The sequence below is a fragment of the Myxine glutinosa genome, chromosome 13 (genome assembly GCF_964187855.1).
Source record: "Myxine glutinosa chromosome 13, kmMyxGlut1.1, whole genome shotgun sequence".
NCBI lineage: Eukaryota > Metazoa > Chordata > Myxini > Myxiniformes > Myxinidae > Myxine > Myxine glutinosa.
In genome coordinates this window covers 20,383,716-20,397,194 of record NC_136273.1, presented here as the reverse complement: position 1 = coordinate 20,397,194, position 13,479 = coordinate 20,383,716, and the positions used below count along the sequence as shown (strand labels likewise).

General features: G+C 43.7%; 1 protein-coding gene across 1 annotated transcript in view; it reads right to left on the bottom strand.

The window, feature by feature from the left end:
• Nucleotides 1–13,479, bottom strand: part of LOC137439171 (myomesin-1-like) — a 141,167-nt gene that overhangs the window by 50,349 nt on the left and 77,339 nt on the right. The window contains exons 17-20 of the mRNA XM_078766990.1: nt 10,274–10,400; nt 6,483–6,661; nt 4,167–4,281; nt 3,878–4,034 (exon numbers count right to left, since the gene is read on the bottom strand). Coding sequence (XP_078623116.1) covers nt 3,878–4,034; nt 4,167–4,281; nt 6,483–6,661; nt 10,274–10,400 — 578 coding nt within the window. The remainder of the gene's footprint in view (nt 1–3,877; nt 4,035–4,166; nt 4,282–6,482; nt 6,662–10,273; nt 10,401–13,479) is intronic.

Here is a 13,479-nt window from a genome sequence, read left to right as displayed (position 1 = left end):
AAATCGCCATAGCGTGCACAAACGCGCAGGAAAGCGAAAGAATCGCAAATTAGTTTTAAAACATAGTTTAACGCCAACATAGCGGCAACATAGTTTGCCAACGTGAAATAAATGAATACGCTCTCAAATGTGCCGTCCGAGGCAGAGTCTGTTCGGCACGTTCGGCACACGTGATAGCTCGCTGCTCTCTGATTGGTTGAATCGTTTTTTGGACATAGCTCGGTAACTACTTGTCCGATTAATATGAAACCTTGAAAAGGCACATCCTCAGGTCCCCAGCAATATACCTGGCAAGTTTAAAGTATATCGGACCCGTGGTTGTCGAGAAACAGCGGTCACAGACACACAGACACACAGACATACACACAGACATACACACAGAGATTACTGGAATTATAGATAGATGCTAATCCGGCTGACTATACATGTACTCAAGACCAGTCACCTGTGTTGTCTTAACCATCAAAGGTCTTGACCATTTGCAGTCAACATCAACACCATATATAAAGTTACACTTGTATATCTCTTTATATTCTATATGTATATGTATATATATATATACATACAGTATACACAGTACATTCAGAAAGTATTCAGACCCCTTCACTTTTTTCACATTTTGTTATGTTGCAGCCTTTTGCTGAAATCGTTTAAGTTCATTTTTTCCCTCATCAATCAACACTCAATACCCCATAATGACAAAGAGAAAACAGGATTTTAGAAAGTTTTGCAAATTTATTAAAAAGGAAAAACTGAAATATCACATTGACATAAGTATTCAGACCCTTTGCTATGACACTTGAAATTTAGCTCAGGTGCCTCCCATTTCTCTTGATCATCTTTGAGATGTTTTTACACCTAGATTGGAGTCCACCTGTGGTAAATTCAATTGATTGGACATGATTTGGAAAGGCACACACCTGTCTATATAAGGTCTCACAGATGACAATGCATATCAGAGCAAAAACCAAGCCATGAGGTCGAAGGAACTGCCCGCAGAGCTCAGAGACAGGATTGTGTCGAGGAACAGATTTGGGGAAGCCTACAAAAAAAATCTCTGCTGCATCGAAGGTTCCCAAGAGCACAGTGGCCTCCATAATTCTTAAATGGAAGAAGTTTGGAACAACCAGGACTCTTCCTCGAGCTGGCCGCCGGCCAAACTGAGCAATCGGGGGAGAAGGGCCTTGGTAATAGAGGTGACCAAGAACCCGATGGTCACTCTGGCTGAGCTCCAGAGATCCTGTGTGGAGAAGGGAGAAACTTCCAGAAGGACAACCATCACTACAACACTCCACCGATCTGGGCTTTATGGCAGAGTGGCCAGACGGAAGCCTCTCCTCAGTGAAAGACACATGAAAGCCCGCTTGAGGTTTGCAAAAAAGCACCTAAAAGAACTCTCAGACTGTGAGAAACAAGATTCTGTGGTCTGATGAAACCAAGATTGAACTGTTTGGCTTCCATCTGGAAGTACACTATGGTCAATTAATGTCTTTGTGCTGCATGTAATTTAAGTATAATCTACTCCATCATAAGCCTAAGCCCAAAAAGACTAACAAACCATTGTCTGTTGATCAATGGAGTACTGCTGTCCCCTATGGGCTAGTACCTCAGCATTATATTTGTTTCTCGAATTCGGTGGAATCCGAAGCTACAAACATTATTGGCATCTCTGACGATGAGAATGAAATGCAAGGCCAACTGCTCTCACATCACGGACAAGTCGGTGCCCTCTGTTATTTATTGCTTCCCCTCTGATAGCTCTGTTTTCTCTCTCAGCCCTCCGAGCCTGCCTAACCCTGCGGGGCACACACATTCTTCCATTAACCCTTCCAAAAGTCATCCCCAATCCTTATTCATGATCTTTTCTACTCCCGTTAACCTCCCCTACTTGCAAATCCTCCTACTTCCGACTTGGTTTCAATACTTTCTGAAGGCACTGTATCTCTGGCACCGAAGGAGGACGGAGGTTCTGCTTTCACCCTTGTCTGTTTCTCTGTGAGCAGAATATCTCAAAAAATGTGTGGATGGATTTGGACGAAATTTGGAGGTGAGGTTGGGTGTGTAAAAAGGACAAATTGATTCGATTTTCGTGAAGTTCCAGGTGCTATACTTTTAAAAGTGATTCTTCACTTTTGAGTGAGTGAGGAGGGTCAAAATGAGACACACGATATCATGAGATTTCAAAACATTGTGGATGGTTTCAGACAAAACTTGGTGGATGAGTTGAGTAGGTGACAAAAACAATCCAATTTGATATTTAATGAAGGTGCACATGCAGTTACAACTTATCAGTTGGATACAATTCATGAGCTATTTAGCTTGGCGCAGGTATGCGCTCTACCGAGTGCCCTTATAGTTACCTCCGCCACCAAAGATGGATGGAGGTTGTGTTTTCACCCCTGTCTGTTTGTCTGTCTGTTTGTTCGTTTGTGAACAAAATATCTCAAAAGGTTGTGGACGGATTCGGACGAAATTTGGCAGAGATGTAGCAGATGTGAGGAGGACGAAATGAGGAGATTTTGGTGAAGATCCGGATTCGGATCCGGCTACTAGAAATGTTTAAGTGATTCTTCACCATTGGGAGATCGGGCCAAAAACGATACATAGCAGGATATCTCAAAAGGTTGTGGACGGATTTGGACAAAACCTGTTGGACAGGTTGTGTGTGTGACAAGGACGATACGATTCGATTTTGGTGAAGATCCGGATTCGGATCCAGCTGGTAGAATTTTAAGTGATTCTTCACCATTGAGTGATATGGCCAACCAGGTGGAGGTATGCGCTCCACCGAGTGCCGTTCTACATTTACAATTGGACACACGGTAGTATTATGTTTTTGGGGTATGAAGACATCATGGGAAATACCTTAATGAAGTTCAGATTGTGTAGATTAGCATGCACCGAGTGTCGCAAAGAAGAAGAACCCACCCAGATGTAAATTAAGTTAGGCCGACTGTCCTGGTAAGCGCGTGTATGTGAGTCCGTTTGTTTGTCTGTCTATTTGTCTGTCTGTTTGTTTGTTTGTTTGTCTGCACAGAATAAATATGATTTTCTCTGCAACCGTTGGTCTGATTGACAGGAAATTTTCACCAGAGGTGCACTTCCTCATGAATAATTTATTTAATGATGTTTCTGACGTCATAGGTCACGTGGTATGGCCGCCATCTTGGAAAAACTTTGCACCTCTATATCTCTGAAAGCGCTGCATAGAAAAAATTGAGACATGGCTCATTGTAACAAACTCTCCATGTGGAATAACATATGATAATGGTGATGTCATAGGTGCCTCCATTATGCCGTCATAATTCGACAAGTATAAAACTTCATTCGATCAAGATGAAATTTCTTGAGCATCATCTCGGGATAAATTGTTGGAGAAAAAATAATAATGATGACGTCATTGGTAATGTGGTTCGGCCGCCATATTTGTTTTAACAGAAAAGCCTTAAAAACCACTGAATACACGTCCTGGCGAGGGTCTGTAATCTCTGATTGCTCTTTCTAGTTACCCTCTGTTATGCCACTCGTCCATGAGCAGAGATTTTTTTTTCTTTACAAGAAAAACAAACGGTAATTTCATGTGTAGTGAACAGGCATATGACAGCACAGAGCAGGTATACCTGCACCTTTGAATTGTCTTGTTTGCATTTGAGTGTTGACTGACGAACAAGCACTACTGGTTGCATTTGATTGTTTACTGACTAGCAAAGACTACAGATAGCACCAACCTCTGTATTATGTTTCAGTTCACTTTACATAGCCATCTTTGTTAAAGTTTCCTGCATATCTATGTGTTGAAGTTTTTCAGGTTTCAAATTGTTTTACTCAGGTAGTGTATATGATCAGGTATTTTAATTTTTGTAATTGTGCACATTACCAGCCATCATCAATCTTCATAGAAAGGTTACTTGACTCTGAAACAGGCTCATGGTTCTTGCTCCATGTGATCTTTTCCAGAGAGTCAGTGTTTGGACATTTCCAACACAGGAAGATTTCACCCACTGCATCACATTGCAGTGACAACTCCTCTAATCCTGAAGATCAAGAAAACATGTCTTAGTACTTCTGGCAGCATTCCTTAAAATATATGTTGTTACAAATATGGGGAAGGCACAATCAAAATGTCTCAATATAAAGTATAACACAAGGTTAGATGGCACACTCACCTTCATGCATTCTTGTTTCTACTGGGCCACACTCCAAACTAGGCCTTCCCACCCCGGAAGAGTTCACAGCACGCACTCGAAACACAAAGTTTTGGTGTGGCGTGAGGCCTGAAGCCTGAGTTAAAAGGAACATGTCATTGTCCCATCCTCATCAACAATAACCTTATGTTTATACTGTGAATGTCTCAAATCTAACTTGTGTTTGAATTAAAATGGAAAGCTATAGTAATGTTCACTTTAAAAACTTATCACACCTCCATCTCATGTCATGAATGACCACGCTGTGGTAACGGGCCGACCTGCGACAAAATCCGGTAACGGGCCAATTGGGAAACATACATTTCATGCGTTATTAAAAGATTAACTCGACACCTCTCATCCATATCAGCCTCCTCCACGGTTATAACAGAACAGCTGATTCATCACACAGTCACGGATTGTATAACCCTAATAGGGGGCCATTCAAAAATTATATAATGCAATTTTTTTTAGGGAGGCACGTACCATGCGTGCTGACGGGCTTGATTAAACCTTCGTAATAAGTTTTATTCGACATATAATTATATTTTTGGGGGTCCCTCATCGTGAGTAACACTCGACCCAAACAAAACGAATGCAAATCTGATGAAACAAACCGCACAGAAACAAGTGTTTAGTCAGCAGAGGCTTACAGGCCTGATGTCTTACACCAACCAGAAAAACCAAGATGGCGGCCATATTATTTGGTCTAGGTGCCATGGTGGGTGGCGTCAAATGGCAAATGTGTGTGCGGACCTGCAGTTGTCTGACCAATGGGTGCGCATTACATAATTAAACCCCCAAAAAGAGCCACAACAACAGCAACGCAGAGTTCTTGTACACCTGCATCAAGTCACAGGTAAAAAGTACGACTTTATTTTCCCTTTACAATAAATAAATTTGTTGAGCTCGTCATAACATTACAATTTAATAAGCTGGTCAAACACTTGGAATATGTCGAATAAAATAAAACTGTGCGCACCAAATAAATCTAGAAACTTTTGTCAACTCCTACACGCACCATTTACAATTGGACACATGGTACTATTATGTTTTTGGGGTATGAAGACGTCATGGGAAATACCTTAATGAAGTTCAGAATGTGTAGATTAGCATGCACCGAGTGTCGCAAAGAAGAAGAACCCACCTAGATGTAAATTAAGTTAGGCCGACTGTCCGGGTAAGAGCGTGTATGTGTCTCCACACGGAGGAGTGGAGTTGTGTTATTTAGGTAGGGCTTATGGGTAATAATTCACCTGTGTGTAAAGGCCTCTTGTAATTTTGCCCTTCGTTTTTATATTCATCAAAGAGCCATGTCACGAATGCTCCATTCACCCACAACACTGGCAGGGCTAGCAAAAACCCCACAGCTGCCCAATAGGACTAAACCCCACCCCTCATACAACCGACGTCACGCGAACCTTCTCGATGGACTAGGCTGCATTTTAAAATGTGGGTGGGGGCTTTTAAACATGCGTTTAAAAGGAAACCACGCCCCAAGCTTTGTGAGTGATTGAGGAACAATGGGGTGATTCAATCGCGCTCGGCGATTGGTGATGTGACGTCAGGCAGCTGGGGCTAAAAAGGATAAGGAGGAAGATTCTGCCTGAATTGCTCTTTTTTTGTTCTGGTTTTGGTCAGGGCGGTCTCTCTTGCCTGGTCGCTTGCTCTTCGTCTCTTCTTGCCTGGTCGCTGACAAAGGAGGAGGCAATCGTGCGGCGCTTCTTGCGGGGTGCGCCTAAGAGACGGTCGGAGCCCTGTGCAGCCGAACGAGAAGGATCATTGGAGGAGCTTTTGCCTGTTTGCCTCGCAACGGCGACTGGCTTTGGACGTGACTTCGCGCCAACGCGTGTTTGCCCGCGCAGAGACGCGGGACCTGTGAACCACACCAAACCCTTGTTGAGACCGGAGCTAAGTGGCTGCACGACACTGAACATTCATTTTCGTTATTTTTCCCTTGTTCGTGTCTTTGAGTCCATGTGGAGAGACCCTCATTTAGAACTTTTAGTTTACCTTTCCTTCCCTGTTACTTTGCATTATTTAAATAAACCCCGTATTGATTGCATTTCTTTGTCGTGCCTGTCTTGTTCGTTTATTCGTTTGTGGGGTGAGGAATAATCCCCCGTCGCGGCCGCCCATTTAGGTAAGGCCTCGTGTCCTCCCACGCATGCCAAAGAGACCATCCCACCAGGTTCGGCTTATACGCCTTGGAGTAAAGATCATTTTGGCCATCCGTCACCCTGAAGTGTTCACTACAGGGTCGACACGACAGTAACTACAAGCTGTTCATATCGGTACCTTCAGGAAGGTGTTCGAGGTCTCACTTTCATTCACCCTTCTCCAGGTCCCATCCTCTGGCTGCTTCACTTCCAGAAAGTATCCTGAGATGGCTGTCTGACCAAGGTAAGGAGGACATTTCCACGACAATGTCACGGAATCATTTCTGATCTCCGTAACGCACAGATCTCGAGAAGGTCCTGCCAAATGACATGTGCAAGGGAAATTGTTACAAAATCCATATCTCTTAAATGTTATATTTTTGTTCAGAGGTGTTGATGTATGATGTGATGATTATGTTGACCTTTGTTAACCCAACGTTTTTATCGAGTTACAACATAGAATATAATTGATTTTATAAGATACTTAAATAGACTATTGTTTGTGAGAGTGAACCCACCAACTTAACTTGCATCTATACAACTGTGCAAATTCAAAGTAAAAAATGTGCAAAATTCTCATATTCAAAGTTCTTCTTCACATCCGTTTTTTGGGACTGCCTCTGGTAACATGTAACCCAGTGCTACCTGCCGCATGGTCGAGTTGTCGGCGACTAAACCGTCACCCCTCACTGGCTTTGCTAGTGGTAAGGGTTACTGTGATACCTGCCAGGACCAAAAACAACACCTGGCAAAGGGCGGATGAGCTCCCTTAAGGAGGCAATGGCCATCCAGTAAGGAGATGGTGTCTCCTAAAATACCCATCTGGATTGGACCGGTTCAAGTCATACCAAAGACTTTAAAAAATGGTATGTGCTGCTTCCTTCCATTCAGCATTTACAAGGATAGAGCACGGACAATCCCCATCGGTTGGAATTCATGGGGAGAAGAAAATTCCTCCTGAGGAAATATGCCACTGAGTGCGGTGAGAAAAGCAGCTCCATTATTATGACGTCGCTGGTACCCAGCGTATCCTGGGAAGTGATGGTAGTGACAGCACTTCCCAAAAGCTCAGTGGCTGTGTTAAGTATTTGTCTTGTCAGTATGTCCATGTGTGATGTGTGTGTGTGTGTGTGTGTGTGTGTCTGTCTCTGTGTGTGTGTTTGTGTGTGTCTGTGTGTGTGTGTATGTGTTTGTGTGTGTGTGTCTGTATGTGTGTGTGTGTCTGTGTGAGTGTGTGTGTGTGTGTGTCTGTCTCTGTGTGTGTGTGTGTGTGTGTCTGTCTCTGTGTGTGTGTGTGTGTGTGTGTGTGTGTGTTTGTGTGTGATTGTGCGTGCGCGTGTGTGTGTGTGTGTGTGTGTGTGTGTGTGTGTGTGTGTGTGTGTGTGTGTGGCAGCTCCATTACGAGCCTAAGACCATGTATAAACAAGAAAAAAAAAAAAGACATAAAATGTCATAGCCCCGTGGTTTTAGTAATTTTGTTGTACGGAGTTAAAGGCAGCCAGTCGGCCATCTTTAGTCAGATTACAAAACAAAATCTTCTGCAAAAACAAAATCACATGTATACTCACATGTACTGTGTTTGTACCAAGTTTGAACAGAATCGGTCCATGCATGTCGAGAAATGGTTGGGGATACGATTAAGTAACAAAATGGCCGCCAGTCGGCCATATTGGACATGATCTTTAAAGGAAATGACGTGTATATGCAAGCTATCATTCATTGTCTCTTTGCCAAGTTTGAACAACATCGGTAATTGCATGTCCGAGAAATGGTTGAGGACGTGTTCAACATCGGAATTGTTACAACTAAAATGGCTGTCAGTCGGCCATCTTTGATCGCATCGCGAAACAATATGATGTGCATAAATTTTCTGTCATGTGTTGTCTTTGTGCCAAGAATGAACAAAATCGGTCCATACATCTCCGATATATGATTGCTGATGGACTGATGGACGGACGAACGGTCGAGACTCAATGCATAAGCCCCCGTTTCGGACGAAGTCCAAAGGGGGCTAAAAAGGTTTTGTGCTCGTCATGAGACCACATTGTAAAATATATCTATCCAAAGTGTAATGCAGGAGAAGCCAAGGCCTTTAACTATTTAAAGCGAGGTCTTAGAATACCCGACCCAACGCAATGAGAGGAGGGCTCCAGGGGGGCTCGATTCAATCGAAGTAGTTAAGATCATTGGAATCATCCGTGATGAACCTGAGCCCACGTGCCTATCACTTTCACTACGCAAACGGGTCAGCCAACTCCCCCCTCCCACCCCCGGTTTCTGCAGGGCACATGCAGTCCACAATCAATCCCTCCCCACCCCCACCCCACACCTTTTGGTCAAACTACCTAAATTCAGGATCCTACTCCTCAACCCCACTCATTAGTTGCTTTGTTTTCCCACCTACAGAACGAACTTTCACATTCCCTTCAATCTTATCCCTCCCTCCAGGACTTCAATACAGCTGTTCATCAACATCTCAGATCGTCCCCAATCCACAGAGTTTTGTCTGTGTTTGTAATAGTTTCAGGGTTTGGTTTTGGTTTGCGTTAACATTAGGATTGAAATGAGTGTTCAGGTTTGATATAGGGTTAGGATTAGGATTGAGGTTAGCATTAGTACTTGCATTTTAGCATTACAGTTACTGTGAGCTTTAACTTAAAGGGATAGTGTGTAAATATTACTAGTGAGATACCCGTGCTGCGCACGGGTGGGAGGCCGGAAGCAAACAGGCAATGCAGATACGGCGAATGCTAAAGCATGAAACCAATAAATTCCACATTCCTGTAGCACCTTCAGTCGCACATCTGACATGAACAGCAAGTTCGTGAAGGACTTCCATGAAAAACGTACCAGTTCACAAACAAACGGGTACGTTCACGTATAGAAACATCGATCGTGTGTGCGTGGCGAATCTGCATATGGCGATCCACGAAGTTCACGTTTAGAAGGTAGAAACCATCACGGCATGTCATCATTCACTTGAACTCGATATCTCTTTTTTCATTCCAAACAACAAAACTCCAATTAATCACCAAATAAACTTTTAACACGATTGTTAATGCTTCCTTCATTGTAAAAACTACCAAGTCAACAATTAAAAGGATTTTGAGCCGATAGGTGTTACGGCCTTGGCAAGATCGATGGAGACAGCGATCTGTTAGCTTATACACCGCCCAAATAGCTATGTGGAACTCTCTCATGTAGAGATTAAATTCACGTCGTTTGAACTTTGGCCGAGGTCATTATTTACTTTTAATGATGTTTATATACGAATCAAAAAGAAGATAATTGGTTTTGGGTCGTCCTTTCCACATATCTCGAGGGATTGTGAGTTGGAGAGACAACCGTGATGGTGGGGAGGCGGTTAGCATTTTCTCAAGCAGGGATTCAACCCATGACCTTATAAAAGGTCTTTGTCCGACGTCACCGAGTCCGATCGGTGCAGCTGCGCAGCGCAGCTGTGCAGCGATCGGTGTAGCCGTTTGTGCGGCACCCGGGAAAATAACGTTAGGCGGAAGTCCAAACCTGAAAATGCTGGAGGCCAAAGCTGAAACTGGAAAACAATATACCCTATTTTACTCCAGGAGATCCCAGGAATACCCACCCAACATTTCGTTGCGATCGGTTCAGCCGTTTTTGCGGTACCTTCGAACGGACGGACAGACGGACGGACATTTGGTGAATTATAGTAAGATACTGGTTAGTGTTAGACTTAGATTAATAAACAGATGTTTGGTTCGACAGAACTTTAATATACAAAAAAACAAACACGACATAATAACAATAACACAGTGTTATTGTTATTATGTTGTGTTTGTTGTCTTGTATATTAGAGTTAGATTGTTCGGTCAGTATTAGTGTTCGAGTTAGCTCAAGTGTTATCTCCAAAATAGATCACCATTCCCATAATTGTGTATTTGAGATGCGCACCTGGTTCAGGAAATTCCCAGGCACAGCAGTTCATAACTTCACTCTCCAGTGATCGTTTGCCAACTCCCACCAAATTTTCAGCCCTTACACAAAACTTGTACTGCGCTCCTTCTTTCAGACCTGTCACCTGCAAATGAGAACCAAAGTACAAACAGTCACACATAACAATTTTGACTTTGCAAAAGCATTTACAAGCTGCACATCAGAAGAGTAGAGAAGATAAAGAGGACCTTTGGGGTTAAAGGATCCAGAGCTGCACAAATTGTAGCAAGGCTGAGTATACACTATACACTCATACTACTTTATAGCTTCAACATTTAGAATACGTCACAAAATAAAACTTATTAACAACTAGCAAAGGTACCCGGCATTGTTGGGCAATGCAGAGTCGCTTATTGATGGGAATATTAAGAGGGGGAGGAGAGGATTGGGGGTTGGGAGGAGGGGGTGGAAAGGAGGAGAAATTGGAGGGGAAAGGGAAAGAGGAGGGGGAGGAGAAAGAGGACGGGGAGGGAAAAGAGGAGGGGAGGGAAGAGTGGAGGAGAGAAAGAGAAAGGGGTGGGGAGAGAGGAGGGAGGAAGAAAAGAGGGGGTGGGAGAGTGAAGCCATCACTACAAGTTGCTATACGGTATACTCCAGGAGGGAGGGGTGGTGCAAGGAGGGGAATGGGACTGAGGGAAAACGAGAGAGAGGAAGGGGGAGGGGGAGGAGGGGTGGGGAAGAGAGGCAGGGGTGGGGGAGAGAAGGGGAGGTGAGGAGGAAAGGAGGGGAGGGGAGAGTGAAGCCTCAGCACATGTCACTATATACTGTGCACTCCAAGAGGGAAGGGTGGTGTGAGGAGGGGAGTGTGAGTGAGGGAAAGAAAGAGAGGGAGGTGGAGAGAGAAGATGAAGAGGGGGAAGAGAGAGGGGAGGGGAGGGTGAGGAGGGGGGCTGATGAGGGGAGAGGGGGGTGGGGTTTGAAAATCTGGCAGATGTGATGCCCAGTTTAAGGCCCATTTTAAGGATGACACACACATTGATGAATCACCCTGCCTGTGAAATACTGGGATGACAGTTTATAGCTGGATTAGGATTCGAACCCAGGCTCGACGGCTTAGAGCGAGTGTGCATACCTTTCAGCCATCGTTCTTGTCCCATTGTTTTTAATCCTCTAATTTATTTTGCCTTCCTAAGATCTGGGATATCCCCATGGAGTATCGAGCCGCCATATGTATCATCATGGTCGTGGAAGCCAAGTGACTTGAGCACTTAAGCGAGCACTCCAACAAAACGGTTGAATAATAACACGTTTATTTTATCACCTTAATGTCGTCTTAACATTTTATCATCTTATTTCAAAAACGACGTCCGCTGTGATAAAAATTCAACCAAAACCGTTTGTGACTGTATCACCATGGCTTACAAACATCAGTTGATAAGGAACGGCTTGTTTTATGGCATTATTTTGCGAGCCTCTAATGATATGCCACATGGCGAGACGTAACAGCGGTGAACCAAGGAGCCTTTACCTTTGGCAATCCGTCATACTGTATAGATTTCCCACTCTCTTCCAAAAATCTCAGAATTTTGATTATATACTTTCATTTGTCCAAGAGAGGCCATTCTGGAAACTAGCATCAATGAAGCATAAAATCGCTCAAAGCTCCTAATTTGAAAACTATCGCACAGACAATAGTGATGTATACAGCGACATTCATTGATGTAAGTGAGGAACGTGAAAACATTAATTTTGAGTGCTTAATCATGCAGAAGCCGTTGTAGCCTGTTCAAAGGAAAGGCGTTTTTGAGCATGCCGAAAAAGCATAAGACCCCTGAGAGGGATAGCGGACTGACCAAGGATGAAGCCGTTTTTTGTTTTTATTAAACAAGGCTGTTCACTATCTTCAAAAAGGGTGTCTTAAAACACCCAAACACCAAGTTTTCATTCATGTACTGCCTTGGAGTTCGATAAATATGAATGCAAAGTTTGGGGTTACTAGGTTTCATGGCTTTTGAGCTATGGCGGAGACACACATTGCCTTTTATTATCACTAGTACACCCGCTCACTACGGGAGCAGCAGGAACGGTCATTCCTCTTTGGGGTATATAGATTGCAGTTGTTCTATGGTCGGGTCTCAAGAACATTGGGTGTGTGTTCATTTACCAAGTTTTTTGTAGAGCGCCCACCAAGTGGTTTAAGCATTGGAGCAAGCACTCCATTCAAAACTGTTAAGGAACAGCTGGCTTGGCAAGTGCTAGCTAGCTGCTTGGTAAATGAGCACACCCCAGTCTTCCTCCCTTTCAGTTTCGTGTTAATCAGCAGGAAAAGTGGGTTTCATTGGTAGTTTTCCAAACAAAACCTTAATTGGTGGGTTTCAAAAGGCCGCTTCGAAAAACGATACTTTAGCGGCAGGAATGGCTGTTATTTACCCAACCCTTGTGCGGTATATAGATTACAGTAGATGTTTGCTCAGTTCTGTCAGTAAAACTTACCTCACGGATGTCGGTATTCCTCCACGTTTCTTTGTTTAGTGTTATAAACAGCATTAACGACTGTTTAAAAAGCTAATCATACATGTTTGTGGTTTATAATATTTTTAGTTCTGTTGGAGGCCATTGGGCCGTTGCTCCCACTAAAACGCCATGATAAGCTATTTATATACGTTGACTCAACGTTTGTTCAAGGAGAAAAAACCCTTGGGGAGGTGGGACATTATTAGTACTAGCGTGACTCGGGCGCACCTCACCACACGTCATTTCATAGGGATAGGCATATTTGACCATTTTGGTGTCTTTTGGGTCTTCAGGGTCTTTTGGATCATCTGGGCCTTTAAGGGTATTTTGGGTCTTGGGGTGTTTTGGGTCTTTGGGGTGTTTTGGATCTTTGGGGTCTTCAGTGTCTTCAGGGGCTATCTGTTTTGGATCCTTGGGGCCTTTAAGGGTATTTTGGGTCTTAAGGGTCTTTTGTTTCTTCTGGGTCTTTGGGGGTATTTTGGTTCTTCAGGGTAGTTAAGGGTCTTTTGGGTCTAAATGGTATTTAAGGGTCTTTGGGGTCTTCAGGGTGTTTTGGGTCTTCAGGGTGTTTTGGGTCTTCGGGGTCTTTTGGGTCTTCTGGGTATTTTGGGTCTTCGGAGCCATTTGGATCCTCTGGGCCTTTGGGGTGTTTTGAGTCTTCGGGGTCTTTGGGATATTCAGGGTCTTTTGGGTCTTCAGGGGCTTTTGGG